Source organism: Coloeus monedula (genome assembly GCF_965178545.1).
Source record: "Coloeus monedula genome assembly, chromosome: 2".
NCBI lineage: Eukaryota > Metazoa > Chordata > Aves > Passeriformes > Corvidae > Coloeus > Coloeus monedula.
Genome location: NC_138782.1, coordinates 73,002,516 through 73,025,269, shown reverse-complemented (window position 1 = coordinate 73,025,269; position 22,754 = coordinate 73,002,516). Strand labels below are relative to the sequence as shown.

General features: G+C 38.6%; 1 protein-coding gene across 2 annotated transcripts in view; it reads right to left on the bottom strand.

The window, feature by feature from the left end:
- REV3L (REV3 like, DNA directed polymerase zeta catalytic subunit) overlaps positions 1-22,754 on the bottom strand; it is a 117,482-nt gene that overhangs the window by 3,142 nt on the left and 91,586 nt on the right. For both annotated transcript variants that reach the window (XM_082300982.1, XM_082300983.1), the window contains exons 19-31: positions 21,153-21,268; positions 15,980-16,098; positions 15,205-15,323; positions 14,094-14,235; positions 9,974-10,218; positions 8,864-8,972; positions 7,809-8,015; positions 7,080-7,189; positions 5,944-6,058; positions 4,350-4,487; positions 3,338-3,528; positions 2,027-2,273; positions 398-607 (exon numbers count right to left, since the gene is read on the bottom strand). In XM_082300982.1, coding sequence (XP_082157108.1) covers positions 398-607; positions 2,027-2,273; positions 3,338-3,528; positions 4,350-4,487; positions 5,944-6,058; positions 7,080-7,189; positions 7,809-8,015; positions 8,864-8,972; positions 9,974-10,218; positions 14,094-14,235; positions 15,205-15,323; positions 15,980-16,098; positions 21,153-21,268 — 2,068 coding nt within the window. The remainder of the gene's footprint in view (positions 1-397; positions 608-2,026; positions 2,274-3,337; positions 3,529-4,349; positions 4,488-5,943; positions 6,059-7,079; positions 7,190-7,808; positions 8,016-8,863; positions 8,973-9,973; positions 10,219-14,093; positions 14,236-15,204; positions 15,324-15,979; positions 16,099-21,152; positions 21,269-22,754) is intronic.

The window sequence follows — 22,754 nt, the reverse complement described above, 5'->3', positions numbered from 1 at the left end:
ACATTTAAATAAATAAATTTTCTGGCCCAAACGTTTTTGTTTCTAGAACATCATCTGTTATTTTAATGCAAAAAAGCGTGAATCTTTTACACTCACAGCTGTCTGTCATGATAAAAAGGGACCTACAAAACATATAAGATACTCTTAAAAATCAGAAGAAAATGAGAAAAGTATCTTCTGTTCTGATCTCTTCTTTTGCCTTAGCTTTCCACAAAGCCTAGGAGAGTAACAGCTGCTGTCCTACCTTCGACAGCAATGGCAAAAGCAAACAAGCTGCAGCACATTTAACACACAGACCATACTTCCAATTTCTGTTGGGAGCATTCAGTAACACACTGCTTTGAAATTTCAGCCCCTGTCTCTTGCTGACAGACATCTGACAATGCTTTAATTGTACCTGGACCAGCTGTTCTTGCTTACGCTCCAACTCTCGGATTTCTTGGTTGAGAATCACTGCCACATGCTGCGGCTGACTTCTGCATTTATTACAGATCCCATACTGGGTCAGTTCATCACACACGGGACAGTGTAAGGTCGTGAAATACTGCGAGATGGTGCCTTTGCGTCCTTCTAGCTCAGTGCAGGCAGCTGAGGCAGCCTTCTGAATCTGTTAAGAAAAATAATTAAGAGGTAATGAACTTCCAAGACAGCGGCTTGCCTTATTCCTAGATTACGTACTTTTTTCTCGAGTAAGAAAGTGCAAGACGGCTGCGGGGCATGCGTTCATACACAAATTATGAACATGAATCACAGCACTCTGAGGAGCGCAGCACTGGCCCTGAAGTGATACGCTGATCAGAGCCCTCCCCCACACCTATTTCACAGGGAATCTGTAACCAAAAAATCCTTGGTCACATGCTTAACTCCTGATCTCACCTCAAACTCTGCCTCCTGCAGTTGTTCCTTTCTTAGGTGCTGATCTGATTCGCATCTAAACATGCCCTGGCTGCAGCCCCAGTGGCTGCTGTCTGGATCCTGCCTGCCCTCGAGTGTCTGTGCTGGGCAGTCCTGGGCACAGCTCTGCCATAGTGCTTTGGTCCATGGCACTAGCTCATGCTCTGATTTCCTTGGACAAGGCTCCACCACTGGCCCATCACCCTGGGAAGTTCGTTCTCTGCACTTGCTCTTGCTGCTGCATGACTTTTGCTTTGTACTATCCTTCACTTTCCTGCTGCTCTGCTCCCTGTGACTTCCTTGCTGCTCCTTGGCCTAAGCAGAAAGCCAGGGCTCTTTTTACCTTTTTACAACAGCTTGTTGGAGACACTTAAGGTGACTGCCACGGTGTCATTGGAAAGGTAGAGAAAAGAAGAAGAACTGAATTCAATCAAGGCTATACTGGGAAATACAGCTATAATGCTATATTGCAGTGTGAAACACCATGTATCACTATGCTGTGAAGTCTACTCTGAGCAGAGTAACCAAACAACACAGATACACTGTCTTTCGCCATCCCTTTTTGTCTGGGGAATCACAAACTAAAATCCAGCTACCTAATTCTTTTCCTGCACCTCAATGACTTCTTTAACTTTTAGGGAAATCATGCTTGGGTATTATTGGTTTTAAATTTCTGGCGATACAAATTTTGAAAGTGTTCCTGCTCTTGGGGCATGCCACCTTTTCTATACAGAGGAAAGATCTTCAGAATGTTTTGGAAAAACAGGAGTTCCAACAGCTTTTACAGAGATTTAAAAGGTGATATGGCCAAACAGATGCACTGTTACTGTTAAAAATACACTGTTATAGAAAAATATTCTCTACAACTACAGAAGGGATCAGAAAACAGAAGATGACAGTGTGATCGACCCTGCACAGAAGGGCTGGCTGAAAAAATAGATTTGCTATGTGGAAAAAAACCCCACACAGAAGATCTAAGAATCAGGACTGCGTACTTGAGCATCAAACACTGCTTCACAAAATAACCTTTGCTGTTGCCTCCTACCAGCCTCATTCCACTGGAAGTCACAACAAGGCCAAACACTGCACACAGATGCACTGCACTTGCTAACTCTTGTTTGAAACCACTCACCCGGGGCAGCTCGTGGTACCAGCTGAAGACGTCAATGCCAATGAGCGAGAACACCCTGGCCAGGGGGGGCAGGATCTGCTTGGTGATGTAGTAGGTGGCGTTGAGCCTCAGGCTGGGGTCCTGCAGCACCTCGATGGGCCGCCTGACGAGCTGGATCAGGGGCAGGCCGGGCATGCCGTACACAATGACGTAGGGCACTCGCTCCCCGACGCGCGGCTCAGAGCGACGGTCGTAGGCAAGCATTCTCCTGCCAAAACACAGCCTTGAGAACGCATCCAGAGGCAAATTCATAGCTATTTCATTGGCCTGGAAGCTTCCCCATCTGATTATATTAGTTGCTCTCCAGGTGACTGGAGTTAGGACCAAATTGTTTCATTTTTGTCTCATGATCAGACCTAAATTTTAGAACTTGAGACACAAACCCTACAGACATGCTCTGTTTCAGGTCACTTGGATTTACATGCAGGCTGTTTTCTAGCTACCCCTTCCTTAAGGAAATATTTTAATAAGGAGCAGCCAGGGTACTAAAAAGAGCTCCAGTACAATTTGCTTTCTGGTCAAATTGTCCTTTGCTTTCTGAGACTGCTTGCTCAGTAGAATGATACATGCTTCAAATTGAATTATCCTTTGCTCAGAAAGCAAATGACAATTCCATTTGAAGTAGGTTATCAGTTCTGGACTTGGATGTTATTTTATTAAAAAAGCATAGCTTAATTGGAAGACCTTTTGTATTAAGCAAGGTGACAAAATGTTCCAGCTTACATTATCTGTTCATCTATTACTGATAAATGATATCAACAGGATGAAATATTAACTTTAAGTAAGGTACTTTATTAAAATTGAAAAACTATGCCTGGTAATGTATTTCACAGCACTAAGAGATATCACTATCACAATTTGTAACATATCTAACAACCACAAATGGTAAGTAAACTCGGAGAGTCCAGCCCTTGTACAAAACCCACACTGTAAGTAACAGAAGTGAACACACTGTTACAGCGTCCTGCCAAGACTTTCCTCTTGAACATGTGGCTCTTTCCAGGACTACAAAATGGCTTTCTAGGACCATCTCTTTTCACACACAGAAGAAAGTCAGGGACAACTGCCTCAACAGTATTTGAAGGCGACATCTCACTGCCATCCATAACTTGACAGTATGACAGTCAAGAGAAAAAATATCCACAATCTTCTACTCATAACGTGTCAGTACAAAGATCAAGAAAAAAATACCTATGAGCTCCTACCCATAACTTGTCAGCACAAAGGTCAGGATAAGAAATATGTATGATTAGCACTTCTTGATCTCATTACCTGGTGATTTCCAGAGCAGGTACACAGGCTCCAGGTTTGTATGCTGAGCTCCCTCTGTACTCTTTTGCAAAGATGAAGTCTTGCATGCTGGCTTTTCCTTCCAGTAACTTCATGCATTGATTCTGAACATACTGCTTGATCTGACTTATGTCCCGTGTTTCAAATAGCAGCTTGATAGAACACTCAAGTATCTTTACAACCAAAGGAGAAAGGTGAGAAAAACATGTATGTTTAACTAGAAAAGAATTAATTCCAATTAATTGAGTAAATTACATGGAAATACAAATACACTGCTTAGAAAAAGTACCAGTGGTGAACTAGGATATTAATATGACAACAGGCTGCAATCTCTTCCACTCAAAGACAAACACATTACTGGACAACTTTTTCCTTGGTTTGCCCCATCCTTCATGACATCATCCATACTCCAGCAGTAAGATTTTTTCAACAATTATAGAAATTTCCAGAGTAGGAGAGAAGATGTTTTTCCCTGCCATCTAAAATATTTTGCCATGACTTTAGTAAACCCTTCTATGTGGTTACCTTTTTTACTGGCATAAATTTATTTTAATTTGGCTAAAAATAAGATTTCCTAACTTCTTTTTAACCTCTCAATACACAGCTTAAAATAAAGAGGCCAGAAAGCATATTTTAAAGGAACTCTTAGCTGAACCAGATTTATGTGAGCTACTGGCAGACTGATCAGCATGTCTCACTCATCTGGCAGTAATACTTCCAGGTAAAGTGGACTGGATTAAGAATGGTCTTTGAGAGAACTTACATGGGCCAAGGGCTTTTAATGGGATTTTTAGGGGATGAAAGATAAGGTGTAAAATTCAAGTCCTTGTAATGCTGTAAAAGATCTTCAGTTTATCTTTCAAATGGCTCATACTAGAAAAACAGATGAAGACTCAGACAACTCAAAAGGACTAGAAACTCTGAGAAAGGACAAAGATAAAATGAAAGAAGAAGATTGTAATTTCATTCAGGAAGAAATCTGTGAATACTTTACCTTGGAAACAGCAGGACAGGAGTCCCTTCGGACTGTCTCTATGCCTTTTGCATCAAATACTGGGTCCTTCTGGTCCAGTGTTTCATACATGTAACCCACATACCTCTTTTTAGTTTGCAGGACACATGGCAAGTAGACCTGGAATGTTTAGAAAGAAGATAGCCCAATCTGGAATATGTTGGGAATATAAGGTGATTTGAACATAGAGGGTTTCCTAAGGAATACTGTGCTTCATTGGTTTGTTTGTTGGGTTTTTTTGTTTGCTTGCTTTTTTTTTTTTGTTAAATCATTACAACTGATAAAACAGATCAAAGGACTCTTACAGGACAGCTGTGGAAGTTGGGATTCTGTGGTGTTCCATTCTTAAATCACTTTATATTTCATTTAGCTGAAGCTCAGATGGAAAGTGACACATCATATAAACTGTTGCAAGTACCCTTACTTTTCTGGATTGCATCTGTCACCATTTCTAATGTAACTCTATTATCTTTCTTTCTTATAAAGACAACTTCATTTTAAACATTAGAGAAGAAAATGTTCCTAGCAAAAGTAGTGGCTTAGAACTTCCTGTTTTCAAACTTTATCTAATAAGGAGGGGCCAAAAATCAGCTAGTATCTCCATCTGGGAAAAGTATGCTTTTTAAATGATGGTGCTTGGAGAACAGTCTTCTCAGGAATGGATTTTTAGGATCATGGTCTCTTTGGCTTGTTTTCTCCAACCTCTTATTTCATTCTTGATTGTTTAAGTATTCCTTGAACACTTTTAAATAAAAGAATGGAAAACAATTTCCTCTTTGTAGTGTTACTAGGATAACACCACATCTTCCTGACTCTCATGGAAGAGGGAACAGTGAGTTTAGGTTGCCTCAGGCTTATAAATTTTGAATGAACTTGTTGGGTCAGGAATGTATTTTGAAAATATCCAGACCACCTGAAGTAAAGCTAACAGACCTGAACACCTTGCTAATGACTCTACAGTGACAAACTTCCAGCAAAATCGGTAACACATTGCCTTACTCTTCTATAAGAGATTTGTTGTGGTTAATATTTCTTCCAGAAGCCTACTGAATGGATTTCTATGATTTTTCATTTTACAGGTATGAGTATCACACGGACATATGCTGAAGTGTCCTAAGTCTGCCTAACAAATACATATCAGGCTTGTAATTAATGTGCTGGAATTGGGGATGGTGAACATTTCCTCTACTAAGTTGCACACATTGACTTAATTGTAGGTATATAATACTGAACTGAGGGAGACATTTCCAAAAACTGATGAGACAGGAATTCAAACTGCCTGATGCTGCCAGCACAACAAATCACTGATGTGAAAGCAGGGAATTTTTTTTTTATTGTTCATACTGTAGTGCTCTGAGAAGGTCCCTGAGGCATTAAGCAGCTTGCAATATACCCACAGAAACAGCACAGCACAGCACATGACTTGTTTATCCTTATGTACATTAGGGTTCAGAAAAATCTTTTCAACTTTTTTTCTGGTGGCTTTTTTTTGTTTGTTTGGTTTTGTGGTTTTTTTTTTTTTTTTTTTTTTTTTAATGACACCCTACACATTTGAAGCAAAGTATTTTCCTTTTACCTTTTCAAACTTCAGTTTGACAGGTTTGGGGTTTGTTGCTGTTACAGCTTCAGCAATTTCTTGACCAATCTTAAAAGACTGCTCCTTTGTGGCTCCTTTCAAGAGTACAAACATGCTACAAGAAATCAGACACAGGAAGTCAGCACAGATCTGTTCAACACAGCTCCTGAAAATTACAAGCTATAGTTTCCTGGTAGAGAGGCAGGGATGCTGCTATCAGTTGTACTCCCTTCCTTCAGCTAGAAAAGCCAAAAATCTGAGAAACTTTGGTGTTCAGCATGAGATGAGGAGTGCCAAAGGGCTGATGAATGCTGTGACTATCTGGTGAGGCAGGGAATGTGACTGTTCCCAGGCAGTGCAAAACTGAAGTTCTCAGGAAAGAACTGTAAAGAGCTCTGGTACGCCATTTTTCCCCCACTATGGGCAGCAACAGGATTTTACTTCCTTCCTCCAACAATTTTTTTTAAAATGAAGCCACTATGAATTCAGTATCTTTGAAATGTCAAGTCTTTTATCAGATCTGGCTGAAGTCAGTCACTAGATTCACAAGCTATTAAGAAAGGACAGCCAGACAAGCTTTGTTTCCCAATGGCTGAAAAATTATCCAAGTGTGGAACAGAGATGAATATGTCTAGAGCATGGCTATTATTTAGATGAAAGACTGACTGAGAAAATGTATGTCAGGCAGCTTAATAATATCTTTGTATGCTCTGGTGGCTGCTTTTGCATTGTATCCACTTCTGAAGCTTAAAACAGTGCCTTCCTCGAGGTGCAATGCCTACTGTGTTATAAGTACTCTATTTTCCAAAATAAAAATGGCATCAGAAACAGGCACAAAAAGAATAATTTGGTCAATTAGATTTATATTAATTCACAACTGAAAAAATATTTCCCCTCCCCCCTTTCTTTTCCACAACATTTTCAAAAGAAAGGAAACCTTCCAAGTGCTAAAAGAAATCCAAGCAAACTCGGTATTAGTCACTTTGCATATTCAGCAAAGACAGTAAGCAACATCCAAAGAAGATCCACGTGCACTTTTCAGGATCACAAATCTGCCTTGTTGAGACAAAAGCAAAATCTATCTATAAAGAACTACTATGATTTTAAAACATTATAGGAAGCAGACCATGAATTACCTGTCTGTATCACCATATACAACACGAGCACCCCATTTTTTGGTATCATTCACCAGTTTAATGGCACGCTCCAACGTTTCTCTGGCTTTGTGGACAATGCTGTCTCCAATCTGCAAAGTTAAAGATAGATGGAAAATCTTTATTCTGCTGCTAAACCATATACTAGGTTTTGGTAAACACAGTCTAACAGTGCTTGATCTTTTTATGAAAATTACTGTATTGAGACAATATATTTTATTTCATGGTTTAAATACATATAATAAATAAAAAGGTTGCTTAACTTACCTGAAAAAAAGGACTAAAAGGAAAATGATAAAAAATTATTAAGTATTAAAATAAAGAAAATATTGTTTTAAACTTCTTTAGAAGTATTAAAAATCTAAGGGGCAAAACAAGACTGCTCAGGATCATTTTCCCTAGTTTTTGGATTCTGGTGATTCCTATGAAAACTATGAAAAAGCTACAATGTTTTATTTCCACTATTAGAAGTATAATCCAATCTACCTTTGGAAACAGTTCTACAGAAATGCCAACTCCAAATGCTCCTCTATGGGAAGAAGAAAAAGAAGACCTTTATATTTTTCTAGATGATCATAAATAAATCCTAAATTGCTGATTTTCAGTACTACAAATGAAAACAGCTTTTCTGAAAGTATTTAATTTGTTTCAAATAATAATATTATGTTATCTGACTAGGATCTTTCCAACATTTTTATCTGCAATCCTTACCTCAGTGCATGGCATTCTTCCAGAAAAATTAGCAGCAGTATAGCCAAAAGTAAAATTGGCTATATATTTAAGACCCAACTGACGAGCTTCAAGCATTCGAGTCACAGCCTTGTCATGCTTATAAGCCTTCATTGACTGTTTCACCATTATCCTGGTCTTCAAGATTTCTTCTAGCATCCTTGGCAGCACACCCTTTCTTACCGAAGGCTGCCGGAAAGGGAACAAAGGAAAACACGATGTTAAAGAGCCCAACATAAATAGTTAAGACTAAAATCAAACCCCAGAACTGTTAGTTAACCACTGACAGGAAGACAAATTAGCAAGATGCCCTTGCCACCAGCAGTTTGGCTTTTCCCACAAATATTACAAGGAACCTAGAATACAGGCAAAGCGCTTAAGGACAGAACAAGCAGCTTTTTGTTCTTTGTATTCATCAGCCCCGCTAATGCAAAGTTCAGATAACCTTATCAACTAATATGGGACTTCAATATTTAGCTGTTAATTCTCAAAGTATGCTGAAGGAACATTGTATTTTAAAAATTCTGCAAATATTCTTTACGAAAAAGTTTTTGTTTTACATTAAATACATGTATGCTGGTGACTGGCTAACTATTTGCAACAGCTCCAGGCCATATTCATTACATACCAGCCAGGAGGACACATAACAGAATGAGAACAATAGAAAGCAAGTCGGGGAGTTTCATGTCCCAAATCACTACTTTTTCTAAGACAGCATTCTGCTATACAGGCAGGACAAGAATGAATTGTTGCACACAGAGAATTACTGTTTGATCCCCAAACTGCACAAGTAAAATAGTTTAATTATAGATTAAATAAGCCTTCAGTATAAAGGAAAGCATAAAGAAGTTTTACTTCCTGAACTGCCAGAAGTTCAACACTTTGAGAAATACCAAAACATTGTGAAATGAGAGATTGAACCTCCCCTTTTTGTCTGCTCTTAATGCAGCAAAATATAAACTACAATATCAGTTTGATCTTAAGCTAGTCAGCCAACAGGCAGTGAAAACCCTGTCACAGAGCACTAATATCATTACCTTGACAAAAGCTACTCCACTGGGTGACACTGTGATATCGTGCCTAATCTGGTAAAGTAAGTCAGGAGGTACTCTCAGAGATGCACAGCCAAATTTGAATGCATCATACCTAATAAAGAGAAAATTCAAATATGAAGACAATTCATTCATTTACAGCCTAATCAAGCAAAAGCACCAGCTCACATTAAAATGCTGATAATGCCAGCAAGGACAGAGTAATCTCAGGTATAAATGAACCTAACATCCTTTCAAATTTCTTAGCTACATACAAAAGGTTCTAGGAACAAAGTAGTAATAAATAGCTAAATTCCAATGCATGCAAAATTTATCAATTCTGCTCTGTGTTATGAATTATTACCAAATACTGAGTTAGTGGAGGCACATACTAAATACTGTAATCCCCTACGGAAACTGTGCATGTTTACCAAGTACCACACTGCACTTTCTTCCTACAAATTCAGAATTTCAAATCAGAAACGTGAAAACCTGATGGTGACACCCAGCAATTATTGCAGGTATCTTTCCATTCTTCAAAATACTGTTTATATTATAGAGTAATTACAAAGAGCAGTGAGATCTTTTTCCAATTAACAGAATAACTGTTAAGCTCAATAAAAGATGCTACAAAGAATAACTAAATTGTACCTTTTAATTTTTAGTAGTTAGAACCAGAGTGAACTACAACTGATACAGGAACTATCATAACTCATTAAGGAATAACCCCAGTCCAGTCTTGAAGACAGATGGTGGATTTATATTAATTTTAACTTATTCTGAGGCAATAATAAAAACCAGCACCATGACAATAATCAAAGAGGTGTACATACTCACATGTACAGAGCTGTTTGGGGGGGGTTTTATGAGAACAGAGTCTAATTCTATATTTAATTAAAAATACATATTGATGTGTGTATGTATGTGTGTGTATACACATACGCACACACCCACATGGTAGATTTTTATCACCTGTATTGTGTAACAGAAAATGGTGCTATTCATACGTGCCCAGTATTTCCAATGGCAACCAGGGGTTCTCGGTACCTTAGAAAAGACACTCAACACTCAAGTCTCTATGGAATCAAAGCTTGTGAGAAAACAGTAACAACTTACTTTCCTAAGTTTTCAACGTGTCCCAGGCAGGTTGAAAAACAGTAGTTGTATGCTATGACAATGGAAGGATATAAGGACTGGAAATCCAAGACAAGAACAGCATTGCTGTAGAAGCGGGATTCTGGCTCCATTATCAAGGGAACACATTGTGGGGCTTTCATCTGAGCTCGCTGCTGGACACTGGGAGTCACAGCAATGTAGTTCATTGGCTTTGCAATGCGCAGCATCACAGACTCCACACGGTACTGCAAAACAGTTCAGATAAAACCATTATCATTTAAAAATGCAGAACAAACGCGTGTATTAACCGGTGCAAATACAAGCTTACACTTCCTGAATTTGAAGTACAGATAACTAACTACTTTTCCAAAATAAATAGCCATGTTCTTAATGTATATTTTAATTGTATTTTATATCACTAGATCATCTTCAGGTCCCTTCCAACCCTAACCATTCTATGATTCTGTATCACATATAGTGGAATTTTTCCATGTGATTCCTCTTCATTCAGCCCTAATCCTAGAAAATTGAGTACTTTTAATTTTTATCTATGGAAAAAATAAACATCCAACAGGCTTCAATAATACATGTGGATGGCCATGCTACAGTCAGTGAATGAGCATTTGCTCAACTGTAGTACTCTTAGATTTGCAGATCACTGAAGAAAACAAAGTATAATATGCAGTAAATGCACTGGGTATCATGCTTTCTTCCTGATACCACAAGTAGAACAGGAAGCATAAAACAGCGAACACCTTGTTCAAGACATGACAAAATGTAGCTGTCAACAAGTGAAAAAACCCCCAGCCCTATTTATTTATGTATTACTCAATGCTTTAGTAAAGGCTTTACAAGCCCAAGTGGGCTTCACTGTGTCCATTAACAATAAAAACCAAAACAGCTGAAAACTATATACATGGGTGGCAAGGGACTGAAAATCACAAATATCGAAGAACAAACCTACATAATCCTAAAATCTTGTGCTTTGTAAGAAACTAAATCACTATTAAAGGCCATCTGCCTGACATACTATGTATTCATTCATTGTACTGAATGGGTTAGATATAATTTCTTTAACCTTGAAGTTATAAATGAACTTACAGAACCAACAGTTTTAACAAGACCTTGCACCTTAAAAACAGGTTGGGGTTTGAGGTGTAGTTAGGGAGCAGCATGAACTGCCACTGTTGCCTTGCACTACTTGCACACTAATTGGTGTCCAGTGATAAACTGGGATGTGTGACAAGATGGTCAGGGACTGGCTCTGGCAAGAGACAGATTGTGGGTTTTTTTCCCCGAGTTTTCATAGCATCATAGAATTTAGGTTGGAAAAGACCTTTAAGATCACCAAATCCAATGTTAACCCAGCACTGCCAAGGACCACATCTACACATTTCTTAACTCCAGGGATGGTGACCCTGGACAGCCTGTTCCAATGACTGACCATCCTCTTGGAGAAGAAATTTTTTTAATATCCAATCTAAACCAGCCCTGGCAAAAACTGAGGCTATTTCCTCTTGTCCTATTGTTTCTTTTTTGGGAAAAGAGACTGACCTCCACCTCACTACAGCCTCCTTTCAGGGAGTTGTAGAGAGCGGTAAGGTCCACCATGAGCCTCCTTTATTCCAGACTAAACAACCCCAGCTCCCTCAGATGCTGCTCATAGGACTTGTGCTCCAGACCCTTCACCAGCTTCACTGCCCTTCTCTGCACTTGCTCTAGCACCTCCATGTCCTTCTTGTAGTGAGCAGCCCAGAACTGAACACAGGGTTTGAGTTGTGGCCTCACTAGTGCTGGGTACAGAGCGACAACCTGGTGCTGCTGGCCACACTGTTTCTGACAGAGGCCAGGATGTCACTGGCTTTCTTGGCCACCTGGGCACAGCTGGCTCATATTCAACTGCAGCTGACCAGCACCCCCACCCCCAGGTCCTTTTCCTCCAGGCAGTTTTCCAGCCACTCTTCCTGTAGCCTGTAGCCCTGCATGGGGTTGTTGGGAGCCAAGGGGAGAACCCTCATAGAGCTGGCCTCAGCCCACTGAACCAGCCTGTCCAGATCCCTCTCTAGAGCCTTATTAACCTCCAGCAGATCAACACTCCCTCCCAACTTGGGAGTTGTCTGCTAAGTGACTAAGGGAGCACTCGATCCCATTGTCCAGATCATCAGTAAAGATATAAAACAGGACTGGCGCCTCTTGTTTGCTGCCCACGCTGAGTGCACTGGTGCAGGTGCACCTCAATTGGGCTATTGATCCTAACACCTTTTTGAGGGGGGGGAAACCCTAATCCCTACATGACTATTCTCAGGTCCATCTGTGGTTTCTAACACATCAATAATCCTTTTGTCTTTGCTGCCACATGGATCTCCACCCTCTACCTCCACTGAGACAGCAGACCAAAAGACTTTGCTAGGACACTGTTTCTCAACCACTGGTATGATGCTCCCAGCTTAACCTCCAGTGAGCCTGGTCTTATTCCTTTCTCCCTTGAAATTCAGTTTAAAGTTCTCTCAATCAGCCCTGCTGACTCCTGTGCAAAAATCAGCAAGTTCTTCCAACATCTGACTAATTATCTGTATGCCTATGACCATTTCTTGTTAGATTTGTTTAGTCTACTATGAAAAATTTGAGATGACTTAATACAATAAAATAAAATGATTTTTAAAAGTTATTGTAAAACTCAATGAGAGATACAAATGTGGAAAAATAAAATATTGGAAATCTTTTCTTCTTACTATTCCATTTTAATGTGTTTTTTAGCTAAGGAGCAGTATCTTCACAAAAGGTAGTGATTCTTCTGTGTGAAAAAAATTATCTGAGGTGACTGGGAATTGTTGCAAGTGCCGTTTTTGTGATCTAGAAAGTTTCAATGGAAACAGAACATACGTGCACAGAAGGGAAGAGAAAAGAACAGTCAGGATAGAAAATGCAGCATGCTTCTGTTGCTCACTCCCACTCACAGACATCTGAGAAAATGACAGGCAGAACAGTCTTTGTGGGCTGCAAGCATGACAGTTTAAGCATATCTATCTTGGCAGTATGCCGGTCCCACACTCCCTGTCCCTAACTGTGCATTTCTCTTCCTTTGCTCCAACAGTGGTATTTTCTGATAATATGGTAAACCAGATCGGGGAGCTAAACTGGCAAATACCTACTGAACGCTGCCATGGTTCTGCTGATGGTGCCTGCCAGCCTGCTCCCCTTTTCCCCCAAATATAGGGTCATTACCAGCAAGACCAACAAGAATCTGCTCTGAGTCAAGAGATGACACAGGCAACTGCAGTCAAAGGAAAAAAGGTGGCAAATGTTTTTTAATAGGATTGAATAGTTCAGATAACTGCAGCTTCAGACACTCGCGTATTTGGCTGGCTTATGGTAAGAGAAGAGCTAACACTTGACCAAGTAGCTGACTCTCATTTCAGGTGCTGTTCAGCTCTCACATGTAGCCGTGAAAGCAGTAGAGGTAGCCTAATCACTCAGAATCTTGGCAAGGAAAGCCTTTGATATTATTACTGGAGACTGCTGGGCTCTCAAACAAAGCACACATCTTGCTCTGCCCTGCTCCCTTTTCCCTCTGATGCTGGTATCAAAGTAATAGAACCACAAACATCTTGCATGACACGTATTTAATAAAGCCAGAGCCCTTCTTGTCTTACTGTAAAATCTCACCTAGAGGTCTGCTGCACCAGAATTGTCCCTTAGAACATATTCAATGCTGCTTTGTCTGCCCTGGAAGAAACTAATCTCATCTTTCTAAAACATGCTTAATTATATTTCTTAGTGTTTTAGAAAGCACTCATTTTCAGACTCATCTAAGTGTGAACAATACCAACTCAAAGGGAAAGCTTAGTGCTCCTGAAGTCAGTAGAAGAGATTCACACGTGTGATTACATTTGGGGAACTCCATTTTTAAGTTATTTTTAAACTCTGAGACTAGGCAATTCAAAAGCAGCAATAATAGATTGAATAGTATTCTTTATCTTTCAGTCTTGTGTTAATTCATGTTAACAGTCTTCTGTGACCCTATGAAAATACACATATGGACTGAGAAGATGCCGAAGAACTCGAACATTTTGTAAAAACTATTTTGGTTTTGTGAAGTATAAGGAGAACAAAGTCTTACCTGGGAGCCTCTTGTTAATACATGTAAGAACTGAATGCCAAAAAGTCTCGCCATTTCACTTGTTCTGTCAATCAAATCCAGTTTGTCTAACAACAGAAGATTCCCACGAACCCGGCTAACGTAATGATCAACCATTTTCCATCTGTGAGAGTGAACACCTCATTATAAACAATCAGAAGAGTGCTGCTCTTTCTACTAAGCCAAATGTATTTTTATGGTAACTTGTTACAAACCAGCAAATAAAAATTTCCCCTAGAACATTTTCATACAGCTCTTTCAAAAGTGTGGTGTATATAAATATACATTTATGTATTCTGAAGATGTAAACAGAATGTGTTACAGCAAACTACACTTAAGGCATCTCGCAATGATATACTACATCCTGTTCTCCTCACTGCCCCAAAGGATTACCAAAACAGAAACAACTACCTCCTCATCTGTTTACATGCTTTTTAACTGAGTGGACCTTTGTGGAAACATCTTTCTGTATTAAGAATGCCTATCACAGCTGAACATGAATTCATAATTTCAGCATAAACCACATTTCCACTTAGTTACAAGGTTCAACTTTTACAAAAAATTTGTGTATGTCACGAACAATGTTCAGATCAATACTCAGTTTCATGAATTGTTCATATCACACAATATCAAATTGCTTCAAGAAGAGTGAAGCTGAATGTGATACATGTCATATGAAGGTATTTTTAAAAGCTATAGCTCCTGTCTTAACATCTTGTGTGCTGTTTTGTACTACTTTTAAGCCTAGCTTGCTTGACATGCACTCTGAAGTGAAACAGAAGCCTGACAGTTCATTAAAAGTCTTTCTGATGAACATTATATTTAAAATAAAATAAAGACATTACAGAACTTCAAAATAGTACATCTATTCAGATATGTTCAAAATGTAACTGAAAATATCTTATTGTAATATTGAGGGTATAACTATGTAACAGAACATCCAAGTAAACAAGTTCATGTTGCTGCATATACACTGCTCTAGTGCCTGAGCTAAATTGATTATTTCTTCCTATGCTGATTTTACCTTCCACCTATCCATTGTTAAGAATCTGGCCTTAAAAACAGTTAACAAAATGGATTAATAGATCATTACCTGTAGACATCTGCCTTATTGTCAAACCAATCAGACAAAACTCGGAATGTAAATAAAGGAAAACGATGATGGAGAACATGAAAGCCCACATTCTCAAAAGTGTAATTTGTTAGATTCACCTAGAAAAACACAGCAGACATGTCAAGATGCATGATGACTGTCATAATCAAAAAATCTCTACTTTTCAAAAACTGCAACAACTGCATTTATTAACTTTTATTAGTATTTTGTTAAAAAAGCTATTATTTCTTCTTAGAAGTCACTAACTATTTACAAGTCTGGAAAAAGTATCCCTTATCAGTTGAAAAGACTATGCAGAGCTAAGCAGTTCATAAAGATCAGGTCTGAACTTGGTCAGAAGAAGATTTGTAAAGACTGGGCTGTTTGAATATTAAATGTAAAGTTATAAATGGAACAAAAAAGAAAAGAAAAAAAAGAAGAGTAAATCTGACATCTTAAAATACGTTCAAGTACTTAATGTAGTAAAACCACCATATTAGACAAATTCCTAAAACGAGTAAGTTGTTCTCAAAACCCACAAATCAGTGAAAAGGAGTATAATTAAGAAACACTACTGAAAAGTAAGGGCTTCAGTACTTTACAGTTTAGCGATATGCAAAACCCATTCTCACAAACTGGCAAAATACTCTATTTGAAGAGGTGTATTAAGAAAAAAAAAATCTAGAAGTTACACAATTTACATGAAACTTTCAACAAAGTCTGCAATAATTAGAAAACCCAGTAAGTCAAAACATTAATCTTTTAAAAAATTTACCTCATGTCTCATCATTCTCCAAATATTCAAGACAATTCGCCCAACAATATTTATTTCACTCATTGTATCTGCTCCATATTCATCCAGCTCAGTGGCAAATCTGTTCTCTTTCTTTTCATCTAAAGACATTAAAAGAGAATATATTTACACAGGTTATAGAACAGTCAAGACCAGATCAAGCCATTCCTCTTTCAATTTGCGCTCTCTAGAAAAATAAGAATTCATAAAGATTACTACTGATTCCACAAGATTATTTATTTACTAATCATCCACTCAATCTCTAAATGGAAGTTCTCCAGGTTTTTCTGCTCTTGCCCTTTGCAGAGAACCCTTACTTCAGTTTCATTGAAATAATGTCCAAGGCAATATATTCTCCATAGTGGATATATTGGTTATGCAATGCTGAATGTTATTTGAGAGTTAGCTGCACATACAGTAGTGCACAACATAAAAAAATTGTAATAAGCAAAAGTGATTTCTGCCCTAAGGTGTTTATAACTCAAGGCTTTACTTGCAATGATCTTACTCCAAACCAGGTCATGGAAGAGAAAATGCAGTGTCTTTCATACAGTGAAAGCACCCCACTGCAGTGAGTGCAGGTAGACATGAGTTCTGGATAGCAGAGGGAGAAGGAAATAGGAAGGAACTGATGCAGATGCAGCACTCCACATCTTTCTGTGAGACAGCGGTGACTAAAGTACAGAAATGTATCCTCTTTGTCATCCTTGGTTTTTGTCATGCTTTGGAATACTACAGCACAAGAGAAGACAGTCTTTTTGGTATACATTCCTTTAAACTATCTCTTTTTTCAGTCATTATAAGTCTACAGTTTTGGTGTTCCTTCCAGAGTTTACATAGATGTTTTTTAAAATGTACCACACAGACTAAAATCCATTATGAAAACACACCGATCCTCAGTCTTATTTCTTACTAGTTTAATGGAAGAGAAATCACTTCAAGGCAATTTCCCCACAATTCTAAATCCACCCATTTTTTAACTGCTGGTTGCTTTGTATTCTGCCACCACTCATTTATCAGGTACAGCACAGCCTGTACAGTACCCTGCTAACAAAAAGCAGAACATTTTGGACAGAGTGTGTAGAAGTGTGGATACAAACTGTTTTGCAATAATGATCAGAGCTGAACAATTAGATCCTCAGCCAGCCATGAAGCACATTTACGCTTGATGACAGAAGCAAAAACTGCCTGAAATGCTGCAGAACTGCTGTGAAACAACATAATACAGACTAATTTTGTATGTTGTTCTTCAAATGTGTACCATATTAATTAAAATATGATTAAGAAACTCTATTTGTCATTTACTAACCTTATCAATAAATCACAGATCCTTGACAAAATTGAGCAGACCTTTTGTACACTTCACCAAAATGCACAGCATCTTTTTAACCTCCTTATTGTTTCAGATTTTTAAGGAGGAAAACCGCAACTTCTTTTTCCATGTCTGGATGGAAAAAAAGGCCCACCAAGTAGCAACATTTTTTCTTCTGCTTTCCTTCACTTTCACATGCTGGATCTCCTGTGAAAGTGAGGAACTTGTATTTCCTTTCCCTCCATATTTTTTTTTTATTGGAAGCAGAAAGTATTGGTTTGTTTTACTTTCTGCAGTGTCATCCCAGTTCTCTTCTGACTTGTTAGGGGAGATTTCCCATAGTAAGTTTGCTTCACGTGTTGCTGGTAAAAACAGGTAGCAAAGTATAATGTGGTCACCGAGAGACCCACCCACTGCCTGATGAACCAGACTGCCTGTGATGAGCACCACTATATTACAAAAACCTGCACTACTCCAGAACTGGGGTGGGAACTATATCACCAGAACCATGTAAGCCTCTTTGGAAACTATGTTGTTAAGAAGCAGAACTGGACATTCCTCCTATCTTTCAAGTGCATGAGATGAAATAAAAAGAAGTCTCCTCTTACCCTCTCTTACCCACTCCCTTTGAGCTGTGATGCAAAGGAGGAAACAGGAGGCCACAGCGCACACACAGAAAATGCCACTATGCACAGGCACAGCACTCACTGTTCTTGTGATGTGTCCTAATGACTTATGAATAGTTCACTTGTAAATGGCAGAGGCAGCACCAGACTCAGCCAATAAAGCAAAACCAGAGAGAAGTCCAGATTTCTTTTTGTTAAGTGAAATCACAGGAAAGGGAAGGAGAAGTCCCTTCCATCTTTATTTCACCAGGAAGAATGAGGAGCATACTGCTTGAAGGAGCACTTCCTGTTCTGAAAATACAGCATATGAAGAAAGGAGGGAAATGTGAAGCACAGGGGTTGGAAATGCAAAAGGAACACAGATGGCGTCAAAACCATGGACAAGGAGGCCACAAAGCAACAGAGAACACAACTTGCATGTATATGGTCATGCATGCAAGCCCACACTTACAATATGACATTTTTGGGAAGAGCTCATCAGTGTAAACATTTTCTCATTTTTCTCCTGCAATTCTGTCAAAAAATAATTACTTACCTTAAAATAACACCAATTCTTAGAAGCATTTTTAAGTGTTATGTATTCCACTTCTGAGTGTGCATCCACCAGTTGGCACAGGAACATCTGCACTACAAATACCAGTGCTGTGCAGACTGTGTCTACGCTCTGCATGCCCACTCGAACTTCCTGTCCAAAAATGTTAAGGGCTACAATCCTGGTTTCCTTCACTAGAACTGACCCATGTTGTGTGGGACTTCACAGTTGTAGGGATGGAAGCCTGACTGTGAAATACATGAGGATATTACCATTAGGAACCATAAAGTTCCCTTTCTTCTTTGAGGACCCATTCATGTGTATCCCAAAATCAGTAACTTGAGGAAGAGCTTATGTCAGGAAGATGGGTACTATTAACAGCTTTGCTGATCTGTTTGGTTCTGCATCAACTAAAGTACAGACAGAGCTGTCCTGCAAGACAAGAGCTGCAACAGCCTTTAAGAATAACAGCAGAGGCACATGTCCCAAACTGAAGCAATTGTTCAGCCATTCTTCTACAATAGAGCAGTACATCTTTGTGATCTTTGGAGGTTTTAAGAAACCTCTGACTACAACACTTAACTGTTCCTCTTACCAAAGACATTGCAAATCGTAAGATGTAATGGGTCAAAAATTTTTCTGAACATGATTCAGTACCTCTGAAGACTGTACCTAGAGGCTTTATTCTTCAACTAGTATATCATCTCAATTTAAGCCATCAAAGGAATTGCATAACAAGGTTCATGCAATCAGTTATTATTCCTGAAGAACAAATTTGAGAGCTTTGTGCTGAAGAAGGAAACTTGTGAGCTTTGATGGTCTATTCATATTTAAACTATCATGTGCTCCTGTTTTCATACATAAAGTATTTTAAAATTCACCAAAGTCCAATTGCCAATAAATTTCAGCTGAAGATACAATTTTTTTCTTGTATTTTCTTGTGTCTCTGGGAGGACTCTATAACTCAGTTCTTTTCTAAACATGTTACAGGTATTGAAAGCATCAAAAGAGTATACAATCATTTAAACCTCAAGGAAGGAGTGTGTGAACATAGTGCTTCTAAAACATCGTATTTTCCTGGCCAGGCATACAGGAAAACTACACAAAAGATGACTCCTGTGCTGGGTATGCCCAAAGATTCAAGTAGCCCAGTGTCAGGTTCTGTCATGTACTCAAAGGCAGATGCTTCAAGATAGGGGAAGCAGTTATTGATACTCTCTCTACAACTCTTCCAGCTTCTAACCACTTTCAGCTTTCTGGTCCAGACCTTGTTTTCACATATATCATAGATCCCAATGGATTTTTTTTTTGCAAGAATTTATCTCCTTTTGAAGCAACGTACACTTTAAGCATTTGTACTATCTCATGACAAGGAACTCAAGAGTTCAACAACGAAGAGATTAAAAATCAACTTCTATCCTGTATCTGCCACTTGCTAGCTTCACTTGATTTCTGGTTCTTGCATTGGAAAAGATCATGAAAACCCAATCTCTATTTCCCTTTACATTCCTCAAGATTTCATAGGCTTTTACCTTTCCTACACTGTTTTGTCTCTTGTGGAATCCCAAAATACTAAATTACTAGACACCTTTGGATTATCCTTCTCATCTTTACCAGTTCTCCTATATCCACTTTGATGGGGGGGAAGGTTATGAGGAGGCTACAACATCAGTATTTGAGGTACAAGCACACTACAGATTTTTAAATTTTTTACATTTACATTCATTGCTTTATATTTTCTTTGCTCCATAATTCCTAACATTTGCTTTTGCAACCATTACAAAGCAACAGGCTGAAGTTTTTAATAGAACAATCACAGTAAAGCACTTCTTATTTCATGGCTATTTAACTTCTGTACAGATCTTTGGCAAGAGTCCTAACAAAAGCAGCTTTTTCAACTATTTTCATTTTTAAAATATCCCTCATCCACATCACCTTGATGACTGTAAAGAGCTACAACATATTTTTGAGACAGTTTTTAATTTTGCAAAGTCATCCTGACTCTTCTCGGGTGCGACAGCACATTTATTTAGCTGTTCACTAACTCCATTCTTCAGAATGGTGGCTTCTATTGATTGGCTAAGTACAGACACTAGGCTTACCATTCTCATCCAAGTTTTCCTGCCAGTCTAAACAGACTTTTTTCCAAATGCTGGAGGAAAGCATCAGCACTTGGGGACAATAAAATTTTCCCAAAAATACAAGAATGGGTATTGAAAGTGAGGATTTTATTACAAAGCTACTCTCCAGAACAGTTGCTACTCAGGAGCATTTTTACGTCCTTGTATCCCAGCCAGAGAAACCACAAATGATGATTATGGTAGGTACTCTGAATGACTTAAGCCAAGGAAAGCAAGAGAAGGTTTGGTAGCAGAAACACCTCAAAGAGCTGAAAACTTAACACACAACTACAGAATATAAGTCCAGGTTCATGAATACAGGACACACACAGAAGTGGAATACTCCAGGAATTTGTAAATTCAGAAAACACCAGAATCTCACTCGTATTCCTAATTTTTTTTTGGTGTGTGGGTGTGATTATACTGTAACAACACAGGAGCAAGAACAAAAAAAAAAAAAATGAGGCCTATCTCAAGAAATACTCTGTATTTATTTTTTTAATTTGTTCATAGATTTCAGTTTGCTTCTACTAGAACTGAACTGAAGCCCTATACAATAACTTACCTGGCACACGAGAAATCATCTGGCATAAATCAACATTCAGTGCAGCAGCCCTCTGTAAGAGATAACCCCAGGAATGCATCTGGACTTCATAGCCTAACAAAATGTCTGGGTCATATCTAGAGAGGTGGGAGGAAAAGAAAAAATGAGCTTCATATCATTTAAGAAAATATTTTCCATGAACAGAGTATAAACAGGATTGCATTCAAATCATGTTGAGTTTAAAAAAGACGCAGTCACAATCCGTTTCTATAAAAGCAGCATCTGGACTAGGAGACAATATTTAAAACAGGCAATCTCTTAGGATTTTTAGTAGCATTCAACAGCAAAAATATTTAGAAAGAATACTTTCACTGGAATTTTTTTTTTACATACTTCTATTATTTCGGTCTTTACAAATAAAGAACAAAATTGAGGTCTCATCAGGTTTTATTGATGGAATCAGGAGGTATCAAGCATAAACTGAAACCTAGCTACTGGCATGAGACAGATGTGCAGTGAAATATAGTCATGTCTATGGAACAGAATTTGCCAGTAGGTTAACTAGAATGTTTTACAAATAATAATGTGTTATGCATACTGAAGTGTAGCTTTGAATAATAAGAGGGAAGTTCAGGTCCTAAATAATGACCCTTTATAGGGAGTTACAATTTGTAGTTGAGTGAGAGCTGTCTAAACTGAAAAGCAACCATATCTACCAGTTCTCTTTAAATACCTCTTTCTTACGACTACCTTCTTCCTAAAACATACAAGAAAATTTCCTTTTATGCTGTACCTCTTTCCAGCTGGAAAATCTGACTGGCTCAAGTATGACAAAAAGAAAAGTCAGAATTGACTTCTGACACAGTCACTTCCAATCAGGCTCAGAGCAGAGCTCACTAGACAGAAGGACAAACAATGTGGCTTTAAAGACAAAGCAGAGGCAGGAGTTAGCTCAGAGGAGCCAGTATCACCTAACTTTTGAGCAGGCACTATTAAAACCAGAAGTCATGATCTGGTCACTTGCTCAATAGCCTAAGAATGATTTTCTTGGGCTGGGCAGACAGAGACTAGCCAAAGTAATGAGGCATCTGTTATTTTTAGCAAAAAAAGAAAGGAAGCTTCCTTGGGAAGAACAGCTGCTTCTTGGTTAGACTAAATGATCTTTAGTGTATTTTCCAACCTCAATGATTCTTTCAATGCAGCTAAGGGGTTTTGAGTTCCAACAGGCAGCATTCAATACAACTGAATGACATAAGGGCAGCTGTCAGGAGGTAAAGGACTGATGACAGGCTGAGGGTCCTGTACCACAGTCTATGCCCAACCCTACAACAGGATGCAGGCTTGCAGACCTCAGTTTATTGGAGAAGGAGGCAGGGGCCTTGGTTTATGAACAGGATCTCTGTACTCCTTGCATCCATAAACACATCCAAAAAATGCAAGTATTTCCTGACTGCTGAATACAGAGCACCCTTTCCCCAAATACCGAGTTAGTTTATCACAGACATTACAAATGAAGCTTCAGACTTTATCAGGAAAAGTGTCTTCCTTGCTTATGCCACCCAGCCAAAGGCAATGACAACTCACTTTGAAGATACTAATTACTCTGAGAATAGCTCCAAAAAA